Source organism: Rhipicephalus microplus, unplaced genomic scaffold (genome assembly GCF_043290135.1).
Source record: "Rhipicephalus microplus isolate Deutch F79 unplaced genomic scaffold, USDA_Rmic scaffold_50, whole genome shotgun sequence".
Taxonomy (NCBI): Eukaryota; Metazoa; Arthropoda; class Arachnida; order Ixodida; family Ixodidae; genus Rhipicephalus; species Rhipicephalus microplus.
This window is the reverse complement of record NW_027464623.1, coordinates 1223512-1249242: the sequence shown is the minus strand read 5'-3', so window position 1 is coordinate 1249242 and position 25731 is coordinate 1223512. Positions and strand designations below refer to the sequence as shown.

The 25731-nt window shown below is 43.9% G+C and overlaps 1 protein-coding gene across 1 annotated transcript; it reads right to left on the bottom strand.

Annotated features, from left to right (window-relative positions):
* Positions 1 to 512: 512 nt before the first annotated feature.
* On the bottom strand, positions 513 to 12374 carry LOC142788266 (orexin receptor type 2-like). Its single transcript, XM_075884872.1, has 6 exons — positions 11979 to 12374; positions 10044 to 10138; positions 9695 to 9789; positions 8061 to 8355; positions 2537 to 2649; positions 513 to 1201 (listed from the first exon to the last, which is right to left on the bottom strand). The coding sequence occupies exons 1-6, from the start codon at positions 12372 to 12374 to the stop codon at positions 1095 to 1097; spliced, it is 1101 nt and encodes a 366-aa protein (XP_075740987.1). The 3' UTR covers positions 513 to 1094.
* Positions 12375 to 25731: the final 13357 nt, after the last annotated feature.

The following is a 25731-nucleotide window of genomic DNA, read 5'->3' as shown; positions in this document are numbered from 1 at the left end:
CCCGATTGGAATTTTTAAAAAATCCCTGAAAATTAGCTTGTCTGTAGAGTGAAACTGACAGTTTTGAAATTTTTTTATTCAAACTAATGGTACACATTTAAACCTAAAAGGGGGGGGGGGGTATACCATCGTCAAATCACTCACTAACTTTACGTCTGCTATACTAAGTCTCTTTCACCATGAACAAATGAACAGCAGATCTGTCACACGATGTTGATTCGGATTCGATAAACTTTTATTTTTTATTCAATAAACTTTTATTACACGATGTTGATTGAGACAAAGTAAATATACTCAGAAGTCAGAGACATTTTTTTCATCTCTTTTCTTGAACATGTACTGTTCATATTTACAGTAATTTTTGGACAAACAGTGAGAGGTAATAAAATAGCTTCAAGAAAAAGGAAGCATCGTAATCAAGGTCACCTTCTTTAGCGGTGAAGGCTGGGAAAGGCCGCGAGAGCAGGTGTTTTGACCGCTCCAACGCGAATAAAAGTTATGAGGACGTTATGAGCTTTGATATCGCTATGTACCAGGCGGATACAACGATACGTCCACAGCTCACACAGACCGGAGTGTACTCAAATGACACACACGCACACACACTAACTCTGACGCTCCACTTTCTCCCACTCTTCATAGGAGCTCTAGGTTGATATTGACGCTTATAGCATTCACGTACGGTGAACGGTTAAATACAGGGTTCAGTCATATACACCGACACTTCACGGCTCAGCAGTGTGTGCCAACACTTGGGCACAGAAGAACAGCTGTTTAGTCAGTCACAATAACAAGAAAGGAAGAGAGGGAAAGACAGAAGCACATCTCTGGTCACATTGTCACACACAAAGTACTTGACGTCCTCGAAGTCACAAGTCCAACGTGCACCGGGTATAAAACACGTTGGCGCAAAATGGTCCTCCCTCACCCCATTTTTTCAGTCTATTCCAGTCAGCACAAGGTGCCTTCAATTAGAGTTCACAGACGGTACAGGCGGAGGTGCTTTTGCAGGAGCTCTGTCGCGTCGAACGCTGTCGCGTACTCTGCTTGATCTTGGCTAGCCTCGAACTCACTCGAAGCCGGCCAGCTGTATGCTATAGCTCGGACGCATCGGTGCCCGCCTTGCGCCGGCCGATCCCGCACAGCAGGACGCGCTTGAGCAGCCAGCGAAATGATTTGTTGTACTCCTTGCGGAATTTGCCTGTTGAGCGGAAAGGAAAAAAAAGAGAAGATCAGAAAAGAGTGTTGCTTACAAACCCTAAGCAAAAAAAAAAAAAGAAGACGTATATGACCGTTTTTTAAAGGGCCAATCCACAGGCTCCGAAACGCACTGGACAAGTTCGCGCATTTTAACGGCGCATGACCAACCTTCTTATACGCGCAGTGACGTCAACTCGGCGATCGGTGACGTTGACCTCATTACTGTTTGTTGAGACCTTGTTTAGACCAACCGACGAACTGCGTGCTGCGTCACGTCACCGGTCACCGAGTTGACGTCACTGCGCGTATAAGGAGATCGGTCACCCGCGGGAAAAATGCGGGAGCTTTTCCTGCGCGTTTCGGAGACTGTCGACTGGCCCTTTAGGAGTTGTTAAACACTATTCATGTCAACAGACCACGACGCAATTATGAGAGATGTCGTAAAGGAGGACGCCGGAAATTTCGGATATCTGGTGTTCTTCAACCTGCATTTACCTCGTGAAGTATACGGGCTTCTACCATCATGCCTCTATCAACGTGCAGCCACCACGGCCACGTTCGAACCCCTTTGGGCCAAAAGATGAGCACCCTAAGCACTAATCAGCCATGAACTTCTTGTAACGAGACGCGTGTAATCTCTTTAAAAACAACCAAGCTCTATTCGTACAGCGTGGGGACTCGAAAGAGTTTACGTGTCTTTAACAACTACTTAAAACGTGCCAGATCAGAACTCCAAAAAAAAAGGGAGTAACAAACACTCTTCGTTCTAAGAGTATGTCAGACCAGTTAGCTCAACTTTTACGAAGCCACGTTATGTTAGGTAAGCTGTTTCGAATGTGTGCTCTATTACTACTTTCACAATAAGTGTTAGCAATAGCTTAAAGTATAGACCGAAGTAGTCCATTATCGTGGTTGTATTGAGCACTTCACGAATGACATAACTACAGGTACACTCACATCAGCTTTACGCACCCCAAAAGCTATATTTTTTTGTTGCCGTGGTGCGCACTATTAACGCTCCTCGCGCACCGGAGCCAGACAACACTTATAAATATTTTACTTTGACTGAAGTTTTCATTGAAGTTTCATTTTCGAGTTTCATTTTGAAGTTTTATTTTGAAGTTTTTCAAGTTTCATTTTGAAGTCCTCATTTCAATGGTTTTTTTCACAGCATTTGTTACTATGTATTGGTGTGCACAGCCATCCTATGACATTGTAAGCATGTGACGTAAAATGAAGGCCATTTGCACAATTCTCGATGAGGGCATACGTGAACTTCCACAAATGGTGGACACATTATTGTCGAAAACAAAACAAAAACGTTTGCCTCACTCACCACTCATGAAATTGTAGACTATCGGGTTGATTGCCGAGTTGAAGTAGCAGAGCCAGTGGGAGAGTAGGGAGGCGACGCTCATGAGAGGCGTCTGGGGAAGATCTGTCGTGTACCTGCGTTTGAAAACGAGCAAGCCCTTTTAAGTCATCGCTCAACCCAGATCTCCATTGGATCGGCAATTTTACGTTGGATGAATGCCACTTCAAGGGCGCTTGTGAATGTTTACTCAAATGCCGTACAATTTTCGGCATCGAGAAACCGTATCATCAAAGGCGACTAAAATCGGAAAATGCCGACACGATGATGCCAGGCTGCTGTGCTTGAAGTTGTATATATTCGCGTTTCCTTGCTAACAAGCTTAGTTTATTGTTCGCCGCTGGTCTGATTTACTTCAGCTTTGGTTGTTTGAGATTTTCATGCCTCGGTTGGTTTAGTTCGTCAACTCTTACTAAACCACCGAACTTGCCTCAGTTCATACAATGAATGCTTTATGAAGCACTGGTGTCATTACAGCTTGGACGAGCATTTATTAGCACCAGGGCTTCATATAGGCTTTTACCAGGTAGCCCCAGTTTTAATCTACTACCGGGTAGCCCCAGTTTTAATCATTTTACTTTGAAGAGGCAGGAGGCTAATAAAGGAGCTGCGAACAGAAACGAAATTTTTCTCGTATTAGTGAATTGCTCTTGGTCACTTCACTATCAACGTGATTGCGGCGGCGGGAATACTCTCACTAAGCGAAAAACAAACACGCAGAATATTCCTAGTGGGTACATCACTTTCAATTGTATACACCAAACGCCGTGACAATATAAACATTTATAGTGGCTACTAGAGTGTGCTTAGTTCATTATTGGTAACAAATATGTACACTGTTCTCTTAAAGGGCAAGAGAATTAACAGGCTAAACTTCAATGAATGTTGTTCAGACGAAGTCACCAAAAAACCGTGAGCTTACTTTGGAAGCCGTGACGTCAAGTGAGAAGATTCTGTGAGACATTTAAAAATGAAACCTTGTTCCCGCCGCGGTGGTCTAGTGGCTGTCGCGGGATCGAATCCCGGCTGTTGTGGCTGCATTTTCGATGGAGGCGAAAATGCTGTATACGCCCACGTGCTCAGATTTGGGTGCACGTTAAAGAACCCCAGGCGGTCTAAATTTCTCGAGCCCTTCACTATGGCGTCTCTTATAATCATATGGGGGTTTTCGGACGTTAAACCGCACATATCAATCAAAATTGAAACTTTGAGCGTAACTTGCTCCTTTATCAGCATGTCTATAGTGATCACATTAGCAATATTGCAGAATTCAGCGTAAAGTTTATCCATCTAAACTGATTCATACTTTCACTGCGCTTAAAGCAATAAATGTGTCTTGTTGGTGAGATCCTTCTTCAGAAAACGGGTCACGCAAATATTGAGGAAATGTTTTCGTGCCCAAATATTTTCCCTTCAGTTTTTGTCAGAACGAAAAGAAGCGAATTTTGCTTCATCAATAGGCCCATAGAAACGTATCCCAGTAGTCATCTACGTGGTTTTACGCAGAAGATGCGATGACTCGTTCTCGTATATTGCTTGTAACGTCTATCGTATAACTCCAGACGTTTTATCTATATACGTACACTCAATGTGTCTGCAACTACTACTGCTTACAACTACAGGTAATGTGCCGTGCTCGGCAACTAAAACGTGATAACTCATCTGCGTGTCGGCATGTTGTCAGTGTGTGGTATGGTGAGCGCGAGAGTGTTAGGTATGCATGGCGACTGCATCCAGTAAACAGTCGTTCAGTCTGTGTTTCTCAGGGCCGCCGGTTGAGCGCTGCAATCCTTCGTGACGCATGCCAGCCTGCTGCAGCCGATTTACATGGTAGAGCACGTAAGCGCAGTCTATGTAGGCCCAACCACATGCAAGCGATTCTCGAGTCACGGTGACAAGCGACAGTGACAAACGGGCTCCGTCGCACTGTCACGTTGCGATGAGAGGCACCCCATGTTAGAACAAATTGACGTTCTTGCTTGATTCAAAACTCTTGATGGCACGCCGATAAATTGCGGAAATAATGTTAAAAAGTTAATCCATGGCGACATGTTGCTTTGTTGAGTGACTTAGTTAAAGAATTATGTAAAAGATTTTAGCGGCTTCCTTTTTCCGCAAAATTACATGTATCCGTGACATTAAAATAACATTTGACCGCATGGGGTGCCCAGGAGCGTACTCTACGACACACTTTGCATACCGAAGTTGACGTTGCAGCCAGCTACCACCATTTCATCAAGCTGCTACCAAAACAGGGGAAAAAACGTCGATAACAAGATCGGCAACAAATACGGCCACTGACTCACTCTCGGTGTGAGATATGGCTGGAGAGAAGGCAGACTATACCTTACTGTTGTAAGAGTAGGCATGTACAACAAGCATCGATAACAAATCACAACCGAAGCGAGGATCTAGGCTGCTGTCTTGTGGCCGGAAATTGTCACGCTCGCTTCCGATAGTCAGGTTATTTTTTCTAGTTTTCCAAAAGCCAACGACACGACAAGCGACGCGGTGACAGATGTCGTCGCGACTGTCGCTCGTCACTATCACTCGGAAGTTCCATGCGTGTGGTTGGGCCTTCACGGTATATACTCATTTGTGGGGAAAACGGATGTCACACGCCGCGTAAGGTGTTCTGTATCGCGTGTCTCAGCTAGCGACTGCATCTGCGTACAGCTGATAGACGGAGCGGACAAGGCGACGGCAAGTTAAGGCATCATTTATGTGCAGTATAAACAGAGGCATTACATATTTTGCACTGAGACCGACAGCTTGAGGAGCTCGCCCTGAGCTGTGACGATGAGCCGGGATTTTTTCGGTCACTCTGTCTCACTTCGCACCGCTTTGTTCTTTTATATGCCCTGATTGGGAACCCTTGCATCAGTCGGTATAATTCGAAGCCTCCAGTTAGGAACTACCGCTGATTGTTGGTTGGAATCGAACCCGTCGCTGAGGGAGCGTGTCACGCGTTGCGTAAGACGCATCGCAAGAGATGCTGTTGATTGCATCAGCCTGGCTCGCTCAAAGGTTTTGACCATTGATATAGCCATTGATGTAGCCATCGCAGCCATTGATATATATGTGAGATATGACGTCCCAAAACCACCCGGCTGCATCATCCAGTCAGCATCACATGATAACAGCTTGAATGCCTTGAAAAAGCATTGAAGTTTGGTTTGGACTCCAAGGCATAACAGCTTCTAGCAACGCTGTCGTGAGTGGCAGAAATCAGAAATAGCTGCAGCAACGGGCGAATGCTTCCGGAACATTTTTTGTGGCACGTTGCAAAATAAGAAGCTGTCAGAAGCGAGCATCGGAATTGAGGAGTCCTTATCTGCACACGAAGAATTATAAAACATGGCCTCCGAGACTCAACAGTGACACGCGCGCCGTAGGACCTCGGTGGCCATTCCGAGGGAATACGCCATTGACAAAGCAGCTTGCGGGCACTTAGCTGCAAGATGGAAGCCCGCAGGTTCACGTGTGGTGTTGAAGAATAGTAATTAACGTAGGACCAGGGGCAGATAGCAGATATTAGAAGCGAACGAAGAATATTTAATGTTAAACTGGGCATGACGTCACTGCAAAGCATAGAACACAAGACAGATTGGGACTGCAGGCATCGCTGCCCAGGTTGTCGAAATTTCCGGAACCCTCCACTACGGCGTCTCTCATAACCTTATGGTGGTTTTGGGACGTTGAACCCCTCATATCAATGAATCAATCAATCAATCAATCAATCAATCAATCAGGTGTCACTGCCGCTTCGGGTAAAACGCGAATGGGAACACGAATACATACGTTCACTACACATATCTTTTAGCTGCTAGAGAGTACGTACGCTTAAAATAATTGCTAGTAGCGCTCTATTGGTGCCACCAAGGATCATAGACTGAATTGTTATCCAGCTGATGCAGTCACCATGTGTTGCGAGTGCTCACACTGTCACCGCAAGCAGCCACGCGCTCCGAGCATCGCGTTTCAATTCTTGAGCTCTGCATACACTAAAGGGCAGACATTGATCAACACTCAAGTCTTCAACCACCGAGAATCGCACTCGGAAGAGAACTGGCGACTTCTTCCCACACACATAAAGCGCATTCGAACATGCGCAGAGCAGTGGCGCATCTATATTGCCTTCTTTATGCTTGTTTATCACTGCTGACTCAGCAGCCGATTTGACCATTGAAATTGTTGTCAAAAGTTGACGTCAAAACTGAAAACAGCAAAAACAAACAAGAAAAAATAAACGAGCCGTTCTCGGCACTTGATGCAAATTGTGCTGCCTGCTCATACTCTGTTTGCGTATCATTTTGCCAGCACCAGATTTTTATTTGCTTATCTGTTCAATATTTTTTCTTTGGATTCGGCGAAATGTGTTCGACAGCACTTCCGACAGTCAGAACATTTATTATATATTGTTGAGGTTCAGCATCCTAAACCACCATATCATTATGAGAGATAGTGGAGGGCTCTGGACAATTCGATCACCTGGGGTTCTTTAACGTGTACCTAAATCTAAACACCGGCCTCAAGCATGTTCGCCTGCATCGAAATTGCAGCGGCCGTGGTCGGGATTAAGTCCCGCGACCAGCGGGTAAGCAGCCGAGTGGCTGAGCCACTACAAATCACCGTGGCAGTTGTCAAAGCTAAGCAATTATCGCGGCTGTGGTGCTAGACAAGAAAATAAACTGCAAGGTTGGCGCGTCAATGGGGCGTGCATGCTCACACGTGGCCGGTTTCGAAATGTAAGTGTCGCTCGCACTCATCTGAGCGCTCAACTTCGTTATTCTAGACATGAGTAATGTGCAGTCACCCATTTTTCTAACGTGGACGCGCGGGCGTCGACCGCCTCGTCGATATGCGGCGTTTAACGGAGTACGGAGGCAAATTGAAACAAGAATACGTGTATGTCTGCCATGAACAGTACTCTGCAGCTGTCTTCTCCTGCGTTGTTTTTGTGACCGGACACCAAGACGTTTGGGAGAGGTGCTTAAAGACTCTGTGGTTGACGCTCATACGTTCAAGAAAAAAAAAGTGCTGCTATATCCACGAGGTGAACGATGATGAGTGGGCGAAGCTCCGGAGGTAAACATGGTAAACCATGAATCATCCGTACAATTTGCCCACTTGATCTTATTGCAACGCTCCCCCTATCGTACGTCGCCGCACTAAATCAAACGATTGCCTTCAACCAATGACACGCGCGATATGTAACATCATTCCGATTTTATAACATCTCGCATCTTTCATCATCAACAAGAAGTACCACCGCCTATCGAACGCAGCAACAACTAAACGAGAGGTGGCTACATACAGGGGACGGTACCGCCATCTGGTGAACACTGCAAGAACGAAACGGGAGGTGGCAACATTCAGGGGACGCACAGCCCACACCTTAAGGAGCTTCGCCCCTAAAGAAATACCGATACGTGGATATACCACAGTGCGTCAAATAGCGGGTGAGTGAGGCCTCGCGATGCCCCACCTGAGCAGATTGAGCGTGTGCACGGGCAAATAGCAGAGTCCGAACAGGCTGACTACGGCGATGAGCATCTTGGCCGCTTTTCGTCGTGCCAGCGTCTGTGGCGGTGGCTGTGTGCCCGTGAGCGAGCCGGTTTCGTGCAGTGCGGGCATGCGCCACAGCACGCGCGCCATCTGGTAGTAGGCGGCGGACATGAGCAGGCATGGCACTACGTACAGGAACACCACCAGGCACAGCTGGTACACGGACGTGTAACCCGCGGGCCACGTGTAGGCGCAGTCCGTCAGGTACAGAGCACCTGCGTGTCGCGGAATAAGATTCAAGATTGGTTAACAACTAAGTGGTACAGTATCGTGCTGTAAGCGACAAATCCTAGTCCATTGCAGGGCTAGAGGTTTTTTCCAGTCACTTATTTTAGTTTTAGCGTTAGTTCAAGAAACCTACTGCGCAAAAAAATAGATATGACACGAAAAAAAAAGCTGTTTTGCTCTAGATATAACTTCTACCACGTCTCCTCATGAGCTTTGATATTTATTACCACCCACCCCCTGTTCCCGAAGGTTTGTTGCGATACCCCCACGAAACAAGGCAGAAAATTGAGGCCTTTTTTTTGCTAAAAGGTTATGGGCAGATAGGAAAGTGGAAAGAAGGAAGATAGAAATACCTGGAAGGACAGTGAGAATAGCCAGTTCTTAGACAGGCAGAAGGGGTAACCGGGGTGTGTAGGTAAGCATCTCCAGCATGTTACTTATCTTTGAAGCTTTCTTTCACTAGCCTTCAAACCCTCCCTTTCCTGACTATAAAACCTACAGAGGTACACCATGCGCCCATAAATGTTGAAGACGAGTCTTTTCTTGTCTTCCAGCCCCCCCCCCCCCTTTCAGGAAAAGACCGTTACGTTACCATGCACTGTAGGGTGGCGATATTGAAATACAAGAGAGTACAGATAGGGAGATGCTGGGAGCCGACATACTATCAGAGTTTTTCACTATTCACGCAGACTGTAACCTTGTCACAGCCTAAATACGTGCGGTCCTGTAATTCTGAATGTGATCTTCCCGAGAGTAAGCCATGCTTGCCTGACTCGTTGCTTGCTTATTACTGGACTCTCTCTGCATGCTTCTTCAACGGCCTCTTCAACGAAGTTTTGAAATCAGACAAACCTTCGGTTACATCTTCTGCCATAACGTCATTGCCGTCATCTCGTTAAACACGCCGCGATGGCGTCTTCTGGCGCTGTGTCATTTCATCTTTGTGTCGCAGGAAATGTTTCTAATGCAATTATATCATCCATCTCCAATTCCTGACATAGCTTCCATTTATTGGCACTGATCAGGCAATTAGAACATAATTACGGTGCTCCACTGTAAGCACTGCGTAGCCAGTGTCTGTAAATTTCACACCTGCAAACTAGAAAGAGATGTGGCTGTTGGTCGTTGTCTTGACCAACGCTTATACACTCTTGGCTTTGTGAGTATTCATGAGTAGTTAACTTGGTCGTGCTCTTTTTTTTTATCCCACCGAGCTTCTATTTTTCTAATCATTGATGCACCGTTTATCTGCAATGTACACATCACTTGAAAAAGGAGGTGGCACACGTTGTTAAGCCTCACTAATGCAACGCAGTGTACACTAACCTACGACTGGACCACGGCGAGTGTCCAGAACAACGAGCTCGGGCAACATGACCAGACACGACACAATCCAGATGCAGCCAATGGCAACGCGTGGTCCAGTGGATCCAGCCCCGCCGCGGTGGTCTAGTGGCTAAGGTACTCGGCTGCTGACCCGCAGGTCGCGGGTTCAAATCCCGGCTGCGGCGGCTGCATTTCCGATGGAGGCGGAAATGTCGAGGCCCGTGTGCTCAGATTTGGGTGCACGTTAAAGAACCCCAGGTGGTCAAAATTTCCGGAGCCCTCCACTACGGCGTCTCTCATAATCATATGGTGGTTTTGGGACGTTAAACCCCAAAAATCAATCAATCCAGTGGATCCTTGAGAGCGGAGCGGTCGGCAGATGGCGCGCCACCGGTCCAGAGATATGAAGGTGAGCGTAAACACCGATACAGACACCGACACGCACTGCACGGAAGTAAGTTTCAAAGCAGTTGAACAGCATGTTACACTCTGCAACGCTTAAAGGCGAAATATTGGTGCACACACTTGGCAATAGACACCGTTCACTGACCAGAGGGAGCTGCGTTTCTGGCTGTGGGCCCTCTCAAGTTCGCCGACACTGGCACCAAGGTGCATGACAAAACAGATGCACGAACGCTTTACCGTTTCTAGCTCCACCATAGTCTGTACACTTGTGCATAGGGGAAGACGTGCGCACCAAGTTTATTTTTCTTCCGGCCATGCCCCGAGGCTGTGCGTTTTGGCGCCGAAGTCACACATGAAAACTCGACTACAAGGTGCCTATGTCTGGTACCAGGGGCCTATGTCTATGTCTTTCCTATGTCTTGTACATGCATACCCGGGACAGACACGGCCTGCGGCTTGACTCCGAGTAAAATATTTGGACTTTGCTAATAGTACTGACATGACTTCCTTGCCCTTTGAAACTAATAGCTTTTTGTTCAGGTCAACTACAGAGACTGCTCTGATATCAAGTATTTTATTTATTTTTGCGAGGCACTCCATGCTTTTGCTGCGAATTTAAACATCACAGTCAAAACAAGGGTCCATATTTCAGAAACAACATTCATATTTTAGTCGTTGTGGAAATTAGCATCGATTTATCTTTTTCGAATCCTGACACCAAATCTCTTTCATAAATAACTTGAGCGACTAACATTTGCGACTGTGGCCCGCAAGGAGAGGGAAGTTTGATAGCCTGCATTAAACAGCAAGAGACAAGATTTGTTACAAGCCATACATGACACAACATCAGGGCCCGGCATAAAATAATTGCCTGCTGCCGCAGGAAGAAAGATGGCGCAGCACTCCAGCCTGTTTTATTTGGCATGAAACTCATTACTTTTATGTCCTATGCATACACTCGCTTCACCAGGAAAACAGCCGAGAGTGGAGTCTTCGCCTCCAAAAAACGTGGATCGCAGCAGCAGATCGTGCAAAGCACAGACCATGGTTTTTTAACTTGAAAGAAGTGAAATGAAACACGCGTAAACTCTGAATCAAAGGAAAGAAAGAAATACGCAAGGTTTCTTTTCCGTTTGCCTAAGTCGACCAGTGAGCAAAATCTATATTTTTCTTTTTTATTCACCGTCGATATATTCATCTTCCTCAGCACTCACCCGAAAGGTAATCACACATAATGCATTATTGTACTTTTATCAGAATCAGAACCTCATGATGCTTTAAAACCTCACTATTCTTGCGCTGACTCAGTGGCAGAACATATTTTGACCAGTCGACAATGTTATTGGATTATGTCATCATGTGACTTGATGAGGTCATCGTAAGGTTACGTCACCATCTGTTCATAATCTTTTGCAGCATTCATGTGGACGCCGCCCCGGCGGGACGCCGACGCTGCAAAGACCAACGGCCATATTTCAGGTTTCTTTCAATATTTGAGGCTTCCGTGTATACAAAATTCTCGAAAGCGGCGTAAAAATTGTCGGAATACATGTTTACACATTTATCAAGCAACGGAAGCGCTATTATATTCACCGTACAGTATACCTCATAGTGACCTTGCGGTTATGGTGCTGTACTTCTGGCCCAGAGGTCGCAATATCGAATCCAGGCTATGGCGGCCCCACTTCAATGTGGGTTAAATTCCTGAACTCCTCCGAATCAGATCTTAGTGTTCGTTGAAAAAAAAACAACACAACTGGTACATATTTTCAGAGCTTTCTACTACAACATCCATCCTTAACATATATGCTTTTGGGCCGCAAAAGCTCGACAACTATTACTTTTCTCATACCTGAACTTAAAAGCATATTCGCCATACCTGAAGGTAAAGGACAATCTTGCAGAGAGCAGCCCCGAAGAACCACGTCTCTGTCACGTCCCAGAGCACCGTCGGTGGTAGGCAGACCAAGATCACGAGAAAATCGGCCACAGCTAGGTTCACGATGAAGTAGTTCGTCACCGTGCGCATGGTCTGGTTCCGGTAGACGGCGACGCACACCAGACAGTTTCCGACCAGCCCTACCACGAAGACGGCCACGTGAAGACCACTAAGACCCCACTCATACGAGGAAGAAAAGATGTACTCTTCCAGAAGGTCCAGATACTCGGCCTCCGAGACGCACAGTTCATTGACGCAAGAGGAGCCGTTTCCGTGTACCTGGAGGCCGACTCCACCAGCAGTCTCGTTCAGAGGTGTGGGATCCAGGTCGTCCATGTCTCAATTTTCTGAGCTGAACGTCCCCGACGTTACACTACCGCTTTGCCCGTTCGTTCTTGGTACACATTGCCGAAAAGTTCAAGACCTGCATTAGTTAAAAAACACACCAGAAGATCCCTCAGTTAACGCAATGTCTGGAACTTCGAAATGTACAAGAAAATACGAACACGAGTACAAAGTAAACTTGGAAACAATACAATAATGCTAGAGACTACAGCCAGATGAATTGTTGGAATATTTTCTCTGGAACTGCGCACTGACAGGAAATGAGAAAAAGACTAGTACAAACTAAACATTCTGTCCCTACTACACTCAAGCATTCGTACCTGTGGGGTAATGATTTGGTTGACTAAACAACGAATATGTGTAGCTAGCCATAGGCTAGTACTTGCTAAACACGAATACATGATTGCTAATCTTGCCTAACGTAGGTTTGGTAATTGCAAGGATGACCAGTGTGCCCATGTATATGTGATGATCATATTCGCGTAATGATATTAGACAACGACAATGTTGACGTCATTGTATATTATCTCTTAAAATTTCACGTAGGGATATAGAGTCTTGTGAAACAGCTTATAAAGTGGGAGTTTTGAAAATTCACGGACCTCACATGGAGCACGAAATTCGCCCCCATCTACCTAGAAAGAGATGCGCAAAGTTTTCTTTCACTCTAATAGCACGCAAAGTGTTGAGCAAGTAAATACTTCAAGCAACAAAATGATCGCTTCGTTCGGGAAACGATGCACATATTTGCTGGTTATCCCAGCTAGCCCTATCCATAGTGTTTATGTTTAGGATGCTGTACTGACTTATCATATTAGCCAAATTACTGAAGTTTGTATGGTTATAGAGAGACGGCACAGATGACCGAAGGCTATACATGTCGAATATATCTACATCTCAAGGGTACAATGTATGCTTATTTTAATAAGGTTGCGTTGAAACAAACGCCTTAGTGGCTGCTTGCTGCAGAAGAGTAATCACCCAACAGAAATTGTTGACACATGTCAAGATCCTCTTGTTATTGGCATATACATAAAAATTCATGTAACGGGCTGTCAAAGGCAGACAAAGTTTTACAAATCAAATAAACAAACATCACTACCCTGCGCTAGGAGCTGCTTGGCATATTTGTGCCGTCTGTGGCACATATCTAATGATGATGATAATGATCAAAACTTTATTTCTCCTAAAAGAGGGGACCAACCCAGTGGTCGGTTACACTGCCTAGAGAAGGTCAACGGGTATCCTCGGGACACAGCGGCCTCGAATGCGCATGAGATTACCCGGCGTTGCTGTGCCGAGTCGGTGGTACGCAGAAGGGACTACCACGTATCTTGTGTGGTGATGTGTCAGTGTACTGTGGGCACGTTAATACCATGTGTAGCAACGTATACCCACACCTCGTGACATCAAACTGTAGATAATGCTCACGTATCCAGCGAGTCGCGTTAAGCAATTGGTTCGAAGAAATTCTGGTGCTTGTGTCGGCGTTGGTGTCATTGGTTGTAAGCAGAAAGTTATCTGGTCGTTGACCAACTGTTTGCAAAAAGATTCAGAGAAAATAAATAATAAAAATACCTTCGTTTCGAATGAGCGTCGAACACAGTTAGTACACAAGCCGAGCATGTGCTGTACTACACAACTACACTACTGCTTGGAACCGCTTCGGAAAAAAGTGCTATACGAATGTCATGTAGTGGAAGGAATCTCTTTAACGTTTGTAATATTGCGTAAAAAAAAGCGTAGAGTACCGCCAGGTGTTGAAGCTTGCAAATTGCGCAACGAGTGGGTGTTATAAAGACCCACCCATACAAAGCTACTAGACAGATTTCATAGTCCGCAGCTGCAATGTCTTAAACACAATGAATAGCTGCCCAGGCTTGTCTGTTGCCTTACGGACGTGTATAGTACGTTCCCCTGTTTCGCAAAAAGGAAGAGCTATGACATAATGGGCTTTTTCACAACTCCACTTGCAGTAGGCATTCTAGGATAGTTTCAAACGACCAATGTGACACTCATAGTCATTGTTTTTTTTTTTTTTTTGCACACGGTTTAGGCATGCACCGGGAACAGAAGCTCGTAGAGCAGTTTCGACGGCAATTCGCAAAGGGCCCGATTACGCAATGGAGTTCTACTCTTGAAGGCAAAGCGCAAGTGTCCTTCAAGTTTTTGTGTGAAGAATTTCTGTGTTCTGCTACGCTTAAACAGTGCAACAGTTAAAGTTTCCATTAGATTGTATATGGTGCCAAGGCCAAAATAGGCGTGGTTAGGGAAGCGCGAACAAGCACGGCCCTCAAGATCAGCGTCGTGGACCGTAGTCACCGCTGTAGCAGCGCCGGAAGCATTAAAGGGTCGTCTGCGGTTGAGGGGATGGACGTTGTATTATACCGATTGTTGCTGTAAAAAAAACACCGTTATGTGCATTTATTAATGGGACAGCTTTGGTAGTTAGCGTCTACGCTAAAGCATTTCGAACCAAGATCACGGTCCTGATTTTTATGTTTACGGCGATGGCTGCACATAGCTAAGAGAAACGAAAATCCGTCCGGCAGCGTTGTCAAGAGCGGGAAACCTTCTACATGGGTATGCCACAGACAGCTCGAGAAAAATGCCGAAAGGTGAAACTTCAGTGACCTTTTCTCTCCTCCTCTACAACTTTCCTTAACCCTCTCCCCTTCCCCAGTGCACGGTAGCCTACCGGGGCTCAGCCCTGGTTAACCTCCCTGCCTTTCTCTTTGTGTTCTCTCTCTCTCTAAATTGCAAGCTTGGCCTCGCTTCCTGGCCTAGCTTTACTGTCCTGAAAAAAAAAAGAACGTTTAAGTGCCCAATGTAGCCTCCTTCAAACAATCTGAGAATGCCTACTATAAATGAAGTCGCCGAGTTCTCACCACGAAATTATTCCTCATATTGAGAATTGATGACGTACATAAAACAGGCATCCGCAAGTCAACGTCCACACCTGCGCAGCAGTCTATTCATAAATACTGTTAGTGCGGACAATTACAATTCATTTCTGTAAGCTCAACAGTAGGTAGGCCTCTAAACCAATCACCTTTTGTGCAATATACGTGTATTGCTACCTTGCGAGATTCCACGCTGCTGTCATGCCTAATTACACGCATTATCACTTTCCTTGCGCAACATGATATCGTATATAGGGCGTTCATCCTAAACAGTTTCACGCACGGGAGTCCATCTGTATTAGAACACCAGCTTTGCATGCAGAAGTCGTGAGTTTGACTCTGTTCGAAGGTGTTTCTTTTTTATTTAATTTCATTATCAGCGTCTATGTGAATTTGTTTTCTAATGATCAAAGTTGATTTTTCGCTCACAGCCAACGACGCTGAAGTCAACACTGGAATTTCATCGAAACAATATCTTTAGCGTTACCCCGATAAAACCGTGACATACCTACTGCGAAAAGCTAACTCTACAAGAGCTGGTTCTCCTCGCAACCTCACTGTTTTAATAAATGCTTACCACCACCACCCTGTTTATATAGAGAGTCAAGGTAACTATAACGATGAAACCGGAAGCGAAACGCCCTGCACTTTCGGATAGTGCAAATATTTCACTTGACCTAATGTGTCGAGTAGCCCTAAAACTACGAAAATATCTAGACTAAGGCCTCGATGCCACAGTGGCACCAAAGTGAAGCGTCTTCATGTCTGCCCGTAGGTTCGTCCGACGCAATATTTTTTTTTTATTCTCCAAGGTTTGACGCATATTATAGCCCTAAAGTGGAGACGCAGTGAAGCCTCGCCTAAACTGTGCTCTGCATAAATCATCACGGAGGTTTCGCTGCAGGATTCATAGGCCACCTTAAAACCTCCGTTAGAGTTCGCTCGCTTTCTGAGCGAACGATGTCATGCAGTCGCTGGAGTGGCCGCTCTGGACAAGACGATTAATCACTAAGCTCATGTCAGAGGCATTTGATCAACCCCGAGGGCTTAGAAGTGTACGCGGGGATAAATTGTAGGTGCATAGATGAAGACATTACCCGGGTTTTTGTAGTGCTTCATTAAGCGCCAGGTGGGAACGGTGGCAGGTTGTAGGGTCCTGCACAGACCTTGCCGTCTTTTGACTCCATTCCATTTCTTTCGTTTTATTTTGCTATCTATCTATCTATCTATCTATCTATCTATCTATCTATCTATCTATCTATCTATCTATCTATCTATCTATCTATCTATCTATCTATCTATCTATCTATCTATCTATCTATCTATCTGTCTGTCTGTCTGTCTGTCTGTCTGTCTGTCTGTCTGTCTGTCTGTCTGTCTGTCTGTCTGTCTGTCTGTCTGTCTGTCTGTCTGTCTGTCTGTCTGTCTGTCTGTCTGTCTGTCTGTCTGTCTGTCCTTTCTTTGCTTCAAAACTACTCTAAGCTTATTGGACACAACCACTTCAATTGAACAGAGAGCTAGGACATGGAAGTCATAAGAGACAGCAACTGTGGTTTTAAACTTTTCGTTTAGTCATTGTGCCCTAAATTCAAATGAATTAATAACGGGGACAAAAAATCATCTTTTAGGTCACTAGGATCCTAAACCACAACTTCTAAATTAGGTTGAACCATTAGAATTGACTGAAAATAAAAATAAATAAAATAGTTTTCACTAACGGCCTCAATCCGTGAGCCTGGCTTAGGGTGTTGCCATTCCTTGATGGGGCTGATGGGGCTGATGCCGCTTTTCCACCATAATTAAGACGGAGTTTGACGCCTCTCGGCAGTGAGGTGACACATTGAAAGCACACCATCCTACCACTCGAGAAAAAAAAATAAAAGAAAAAAAGCCCGCCCACATAACCGATACGGCGCTGATAAACCTTGCAGCTTGAGTAAACGCCAGCGTCGGTGTCTTATACAATGTTTCTTATCTATTTCGCACAGGCGAATAATAACATAATCGACTTTCGCATCCGCATCCAATTTTGAGGCCCTCGAGAATGAGGGCCTGTCATTTTTCAATCCACTCGAGTGAAGTGCTGGTGATATGCGGTATAGGCGCCTCTGCGTGCCCACCCCCTCCACACTCTTTTCTTGATGACAACCTCTCGCTCAGTAAATATTGGCCATATTTGACATAGCCGCATGGAATATCTGATAAGGTATGCAGCGGATGCTCGGCCGAGTGTGTTTCTGACCTGATACTATTCACAGGACTGAATACGGGACAGGTATCTAAATGAGAATATAGTGAGCGATAAGATAAAGTTAGTATAAGGTAAGCCCACGTCCAGTCAAGATATTGTTAAGGGTACCACCAACATGTATGTAAAAACTTTGTCCTGAGGCAACTCACTCGAACTTAAATACAGATAGAGTGGTGAGTCCAGGTCTGAGTAAGCCCAGTTGAAAAAAAAAAAGCTTGGTCAGTCTGAGTCACATTGAGGGATATAATAGTGGGTCTGAGTCCGAGTAAACCTTAAGCGCATAATATATTTTTCAAACGGGAAGAATCTTTTAGTGAACTGCACACCCTTTCAAAGCTAACATAGGCAGTGATGAACGAACGAATGCAGAAAATAACAATCAGGGTTCCTTCAGAAATCTAACCCAAGTATTCTGCGCGATCAAGTATCCTACGTCAGCATGCCACGCCAGACCTCGAAACTGCTTTGGAAAAAAAACCATATGCAGGAATAATGTTAGTGAAACTTGAAATGGGGTTGCAGTGCTGTTCACGTAATTTGAAAAAGACATTGCATATGTACTCCACTGATAGAGTTGTGACATCGCGTTAGCGACAGATGTAGCTAAGTGCCACCCACTGAAGCCAGTCTACACAGCCTTAAATAGGACTATCACCCTGGCAAGCACCAGCGCTGCATAGCAGCTTACCGCTTTTTGTGTTGCTAATACTCATGTTGCTGTTGGCACTGGTACGCAAGTTGTGAACAACTGATTATATAAGTGATATGCCCCTGTTCAACATATGTATATCATTAGTTTGATTTTGTTATATTTCACACAGTAAAATTACTCCACTTCCCTGTTTCCGCCTCATGGCTAACACAACATTGATCCCCATGGTGTGGGGCATCTGCAGAAGTTTTTAGTGTATATGAGTGAGCTTAACTTCTTTTGCCATCCTATGATCTCCAACGACTTAACAGGAGCACGCTGATGGCAGGTACGGGGCCATGCTGTTAAGCTTCAGGACCGCGGTTCTATTCCCAGCTAATATGGCCACATGTGTATGGGGAATGAAACGCATCTACAGCCGTAAGCTTAGACTGAGGTGCCCATTAGAGACCACCAGGTCATTAGAAATTATGCGGACGAGCGCATGCCAGATGAACTTAGCTGTGATTCTCATGACCGTCACCATCTGCTTGTGTGGTTTCTTTACAACTTGAGGTATAGATTTTGCTTCATCTATGTCCATGCTGCAAAATACGCCGACGCTGAACAACAGCAGGCAATGAAGTTCAGTAAAAGAAAAAAAAACCTATGTGTATGCGTCAAAATGTTTAAGAAAACGTTATTCACCCTTGTGTACAACAAATAGAAAAACATGAGAGCGGTTATACACGTATTACTGAAACAGAGTGGTAGCGCCGCTTTTAGTGTGGTCACTGTTAACATGATAAAAAGCGCTATAACCATCTATCACGCAATATGTATTGAATTCACTTTATTCACGCTCATTACTTATTTAAAAAACAACATGCTACACCCCTTTCACGAAACTTCTAGGTATACATTGTATGATTAAATTCCCATTACACAGTGTTCTGCTCACTCGATATCATCTAAACCTGTTTGTTTTTATTACCTTCACAGCATGTATTACTCGACAAATCGGCAATAAAATGCGATTACAGAAAACGCACACTTGTGAAACTTTTGATTCAATGGTTCCCCACAAAAAATATTGTGAAGCTGGAAAGACACACCAGACGAAACAGGAAACATGAAATATACGTGTTGTAATACTGATTACGTCACACTTTTGATATAGAACGTCTGACAGCCCCGTTCACTCGCACAGTGCCGTCTTCATAATATATGTTATTGTTCACAGATCATCATTAAAACATTATTCGTCATGAAAATGATATTGCAGTGACCATAATAATTCCTCTTTAATGCTGCCGCAATAAATGTTGCGCACTGTATATCACTCCCAAAAGCTTTCAGAAAACGTTTATAATTTGGATACGGCATACTTCAATGCTACCATAATGTGCTTGGGCGTAGTTTCATCATGTGGGAAGAATAAAAAAATAAAATATTTTATTTTCCGCGACGCATCGCTCGCTTTTTCTTTTGCCGAACTTGGTTGCATGGACTACCCTGATTTTGCAGGAGTCGACGACAGGCTTTGTCCTTCAGAGTCTCAAAGACACTGAACTTTCAGACGTGCCTTCAAAGCATAGTGGATACTGCTTGCAAACTCCTTATTCATTGAAGTTACAAACTACCAAAAGAATAAGTACTGCTCTGCGACGGAACTGGGCACACTATCAATATCCACCATCTCTTCCGAGAGGAGTACAGTGATCGCTTTTGCACAACACGAGAAGCATCATCGCTGCACACACTTGCTGACGCACTTGGAGAGATGGCCTTTAAATAACAAATGAACTGCACCTTATGTCAACATTTACCTCACTGTCATTCCCTCAAAGCAGACAAAGAAAAACACGCTGTTGTCTACCAGTTTGTCTAATGTGCACAATAGAGTTTGCTATATAAAGGGGACTCTGACGCTAGTGCTTGGAGGAGCTGCAACGCACGGCGCCTTAGCGAGCATGTGAAATATAGTTACTAAACCGATTTCTCTAATCTTCGCTTTTTTGGCTCCATTTGGCATCACGCGGCTTGCAGTTGCTTTGTTACGAGACCACAATCAGCAAACGTTCAGAAGTAGCACTTCATCAGAATCACCACCCGTTCGGTTCTGTTATGTTCTGTCCTGTACTGTTCTGTTCTGTTCTAACTACCTTACTGTGGAGACGTTGAGGTTTATATTGCCTCCGACACTTCATATCAATAAATTTTGCAGCAAAAAAACAATAGTACTGAACGGTACTCAAAGGTGAATAATCAGCAAAAAAAAAAACATAATGGCCCACTGAAGCATATAGAAATAACATGTCAATGTACTGTTCGTTTGCAGAAGTTCACACTGTCATTAAATTTCCGCACGCAGAACTTTCTATTTTTCTCTCGGTGTATTAACTAACACATCATTTCATATATGCCAACTCCTGACTGTATATCACAAGCGCTTATCCCCGTCTTCACTAGGAAGTTTGTCAGAAAGATGTTGGCTTTTCTTCTGAAAATGCATCTCAGGCCATGGCCCGGGTAATTTATTTATAGAGAGCGGCCATCTGTCCTAATTTGGTAATTTCTTTCTTAATTTTTCTCTTTTTTGTGTACTTTACGCACCCCAAAACAATATGGCAAACATTAACCTTTTAGGTTCATCATTTCCGATCCACTCACAAAGTTGAAATCGAAACCGTTCTGTCATTTTAAACAAAACCAAAACACAGCAATGAAAAATGCTATCTATCTATCTATCTATCTATCTATCTATCTATCTATCTATCTATCTATCTATCTATCTATCTATCTATCTATCTATCTATCTATCTGTCTGTATGTCTATCTATCTATCTATCTATCTATCTATCTATCTATCTATCTATCTATCTATCTATCTATCTATCTATCTATCTATCTATCTATCTATCTATCTATCTATCTATCTATCTATCTATCTATCTATCTATCTATCTATCTGTCTGTCTGTCTGTCTGTCTGTCTGTCTGTCTGTCTGTCTGTCTGTCTGTCTGTCTGTCTGTCTATCTATCTGTCTATCTATCTATCTATCTATCTATCTATTCGTCTATCTATCTATCTATATATCTATCTATCTATCTATCCGTCTATCTATGTATCAATCCGTCTATCCATCTATCTATCTATCTATCTATCTATCTATCTATCTATCTATCTATCTATCTATCTATCTATCTATATATCTATCTATCTATCTATCTATCTATCTATCTATATATCTAACTATCTATCCGTCTATCTATCTATCTATCTTTCTATCTATCTATCTATCTATCTATCTATCTATCTTTTTTGCTCCTTTCTAAAAGTATGTGCGTGGTCGCTCCGGAAATCTCCGCCCAGGAAGGCCTCTTCGTACGCACGTTCTGTGTAAACAGTCTACTGTAATGTACTGTCGAAAACAAGACCTCTTTGGCTGCGTTTTTCGCAGCTAGGTGTTTACCAGAGTGGATTACTGGTGCCGTATTCCGATTTGTCAATGTCGGCAGTTCCTTGCGCAAACACGATGCTCTCGGTTGAGCGACACGGCGAAAATCAGCCCAGCGTCCAAACAAGAAAAAACTTTAAAGGTTGGGATAAAAAAAAATGGAGCTTTTATAAACAACTCTCTAAAGCTCTCGCAGATTGCTGTCTTCCCCGGGGCAGAATGAACTCCGCCATGTCATGCTTTTTTATCTTGTCTTTATATAACGTGTCCGTACTTTCTTGGAACTCTAGATGCGTCGTAAAAGCCAGTGTTTTATTTATAAATTGGCAATATCAAGATATATTGATTAGGAAGCACATTACATGCACCTGGAGTTCAATTTGTTGAAGCAATTGAGGCTGAAGAGAAAAACTATTCGTTTCATGTATGAGAATTATTCTGTCATAACTTCAAGAACACCGCAGCTGCACATGATGACGACTGGTAAGGAGAAAACACGCAAAAAGAACAGGTGGGTGGCGACACCATCTTGAAGGCTCAACACCATAGTAAGAGGGTCCGGAAATGTCGACCACCTGATGTTCGTTAACGCACGCTGACATCCGCAGCAGTACGCGGTTATTGGTATTTAGCGTTTTGTCTCAACCGACATGTGACCACCGCGGCAAGGATCAAACCCGTATTTTTCGGTTCTGCTGCCGAACAGCGAAATCACTGATCCGCCGCTGTGGACAGTTAAACAAGCTTTAATTTCTCCAAGTTCTTTTTCAAAACTTTCAGTTGTAAAACCGAAATAAAGCAAATATAAAACTATACGTCGTTTCTCTCATAGTACTGCACAAAGTCTGACTGATTTCTTATCATGAGTTTTGCACTGCGAAAAACAAAAAAAAAAACAAGAAAAGAACCAAACAATCAGCCAGCCATCATTCGGAATGTGATATGAAAGGCAATAACAGTGGTCTTGTAAGTAACAAGAAAGCCACCTCGCTGGTCATCAGTACGCATCGGTGGCATAAAAAGATGGGTAGGCTATGCGCGCATGTTATTTTTCAGTTCGCACCCTACGGAGTGTCATTCTCCTCGTGCCCACTGAGAGCTGGACAACGACTCCGAAAGATGAATCCACCAAAAGAACTTGCTTGCGATGTCTGCTGTTACAAGAGAGGCTGTGCCACCTTTCCATGCTTCACGCAAGCGAGAAAATAAGCAGGAAATAGAAAAGAAATGTTTGTGCACTTCCACTGCGGGGAATCACAGAGACGAAGCAATCTTGGTCGTGCCTCGGATATTCGCCATTATTTTGTGTCGACACTCTATACTTGCAGTCTTCTAGGCGAACATTTACTCGTGTGGCGACGTATCGTCTTTCAGAATAATGGCAGCGAGGGAGTGGCGCTACGTCACCGTATATAGTTCTCCTTGAAGTATAGATAAAGCCGACGTGAGCCCAATACGTAGAGATAGCCATTTGTTTCATGAACTGGGCGAATTGCCACGATGATTTATGATTCATGTGTGGCGTTCAACGTCCTTAAACAACCGTAAGATTACGAGAGACGCCGTATAGTGGACGGCTCCGTAAATTTCGACCTTATGAGGTTCTTTAACGTGCACCCAAATCAGAGCACGCGGATCTACAGCAATTTCGCCTCCATCGAAAATGCAGCCGTCACAGCCGGCACTCGATCCCGCAATCTGCGGGTCAGCAGCCTAGTACCTTAGCCACTAGACCACCGCAGCGGAATGATTTGCCACGATGTCTTACGGCAAGGAGTGCAAATAAAGCACTAAACTAGTGTGCTGAAGTTTCTGTGCTAATTATATAACTTCCGCCTCTGTGCTTAGCTAAGACGACAGAGGAGCTTCCACCGTAGCGTTGTAGCAGTTACGCTGCCAAGGTAATCGGCTGAAGGTCACAGGTGCGATCACGGTCGTAGCGGTCACATTTGGATGGAGGTGCGACGATAGAGGCCGGTATGTATACCGTGCAAAGTGACGGCGTGTTGACCCAATTTTTTGGAGCTCTTTACTACGGCGTCTCTATTTACATCGTGGTTTCGGCGTGTAAAATCTCACAAAATAATAAACTTCACGTTTATAAGACCAGAACATCTCACCTCTATATGTGTTTAGGTGAAAGCGCCTGTTTCAAGGCTTCCAACGCAAACGGTATGGGTCCACGGTCTATATCGGCCGTGGTCATGTGTGTTTTTGTGATCAATGAGTTAGCAGGTCACGAATCAGCATGACTGCGTCTCGAAGGAGAACATTCACTCAGAAATGGGAAATCGTTGAGTGCCGTACACCTCAGTCCAAGCAGGTTGTGCCGCTTTTGAAACTAGTTCCACTGCGTCAAAAAAAAAGCGGAGTTTATCACTATGGCGTGCCTGGCGATCTTGATGCCTAAAACCCTAGGTATTATAAGTCTCGGGAGTGGCAACAAATTTAGCAGAGCTATTATTTATTTATTTGTTCATTTATTGATTTGCAGCATACCTGCGCTGCCTCGAAGAAATTACCGAGGACACATGTTTGGAATCACATTCTACATTTTTGCTCTGACAAACAACAAAAGTATATGGAACAAAGTTAACATCAAGGTAATTTTTAGGTAAGCGTTTTAAATTAATTCCTGTAATGCCTGATTTTGAAACCACTGAGCAAAATAAAGCTTGTTTTCAGTTTTCAGCTTTAAGTAGCAACTTATATGTGATTCCGCGGGTAAACTATTGAAAATTCAACTTTTATGCATACTTTTGCGTATGTCGTGAATTCTCCATATTCAGTATCAGTTTCAGTTTCAGTTTCAGTTTATTAGCAAGAAGCGAGGACCTAGGAACAAAAACGTACTTCAGGACTGCGTAACACGTTGTGTACCATCTCTTAAGTGCACACACACCAAATAAACAAAATTATTGGATATAGAACTTACGGTGCCAAGGCGAGAAAAAAAAACAAAAAAGTGACAGTTGTTGAGCACGATCGTGCTTTTCTCTATGAGCTCTTATACAATTGGTTCTCGCTTAGAATAGCTTAAACGAAACTGCGCTAGATTTCTCATTCTGAAAGCTTCATACCCTGTGAGTACTTGACAGCTGGTAATAAAGGCATCACGCATTTTTTGACTTGTTCGAAGTTTTTCGGTATGTCGCGAATTCGCGACATCTGGCCGTAAAAATTCAAAAGAGAGCTCAAAGAAACATTAGGATGAATTTGCATTATTGTTAACGCTATCGGCAACAAAAAGTAATATTATAATACATGAAACAAAGCAGATTCGTCATATTATTTATTTAAATATTTCTATGTGGGGCTGTGGTTCCCCCGGCCTCAGAAAGCCGCACGAATCCTTTTCTAGTTGACCTCTCTGCCCTGCGCTTGCTTCGCCACTTTGCGTCTCGGCGCTCGAGACAGAATTCAATGACGTAAATATTCTTGTACGCAGGCACTACCTAACACCAGTCATGTGGTTGTGAAAGTGGAACACAAGAAAACGCGAAGAACTGTTCAGCGAGCGGGCCACTGAGCTAAGTTAAGACTACTTGTTGGTCACAATAAAAATTGTTGAAATCAAAAATTTGTCCTGACATCCAGGCGATACATTTTGGAAACGAATGTTGTTGCTGCCCTATTTATAGTGCTGAAAATACTCGAGCGTGAGTACGCATCTTCAACGCAGCTAGTGATTGTAGAACACGCAGGTGTCGGGGGAGCTGCAGCCAGAATACCGAGGATATATATATATATATATATATATATATATATATATATATATATATATATAATGAAAGAAGTGTATACCTAAGGGCTTGTTTTACCTTGTTTTACACAATATAATGAGATCTAACAGACTATAATGCCAAGGAAAGTATACGGGAAGATATTACACCAAATTGTAATGTAAATATGAAGAAAAGTGGGGTAAAGATAACTTGCCCTGGGCAAGTTATATATATTTAAGAGAAAGAAGTGTGTACTTAAGGCTCGTTTTTCCGTGTTTTGACACAATAATAATGAGATCTAAGAGACAATATTGCCAAAGATGTATAGGGTAAGTTATTAGAATTTATGTAGTGTAAATAAGAAGAAAGAAAAGTGGC

Excerpts from the sequence above, each read along its gene's own strand:
- LOC142788266 (XM_075884872.1), bottom strand. The coding sequence starts at position 12,374 with ATGGACGACCTGGATCCCACACCTCTGAACGAGACTGCTGGTGGAGTC. Across the intron at positions 10,139-11,978 it reads AGATTGTCCTTTACCTTCAG|TGCGTGTCGGTGTCTGTATC; the intron begins GTATGGCGAATA and ends ACTTCCGTGCAG. Across the intron at positions 9,790-10,043 it reads CTCCGCTCTCAAGGATCCAC|ACCACGCGTTGCCATTGGCT; the intron begins TGGATTGATTGA and ends TGGATCCACTGG.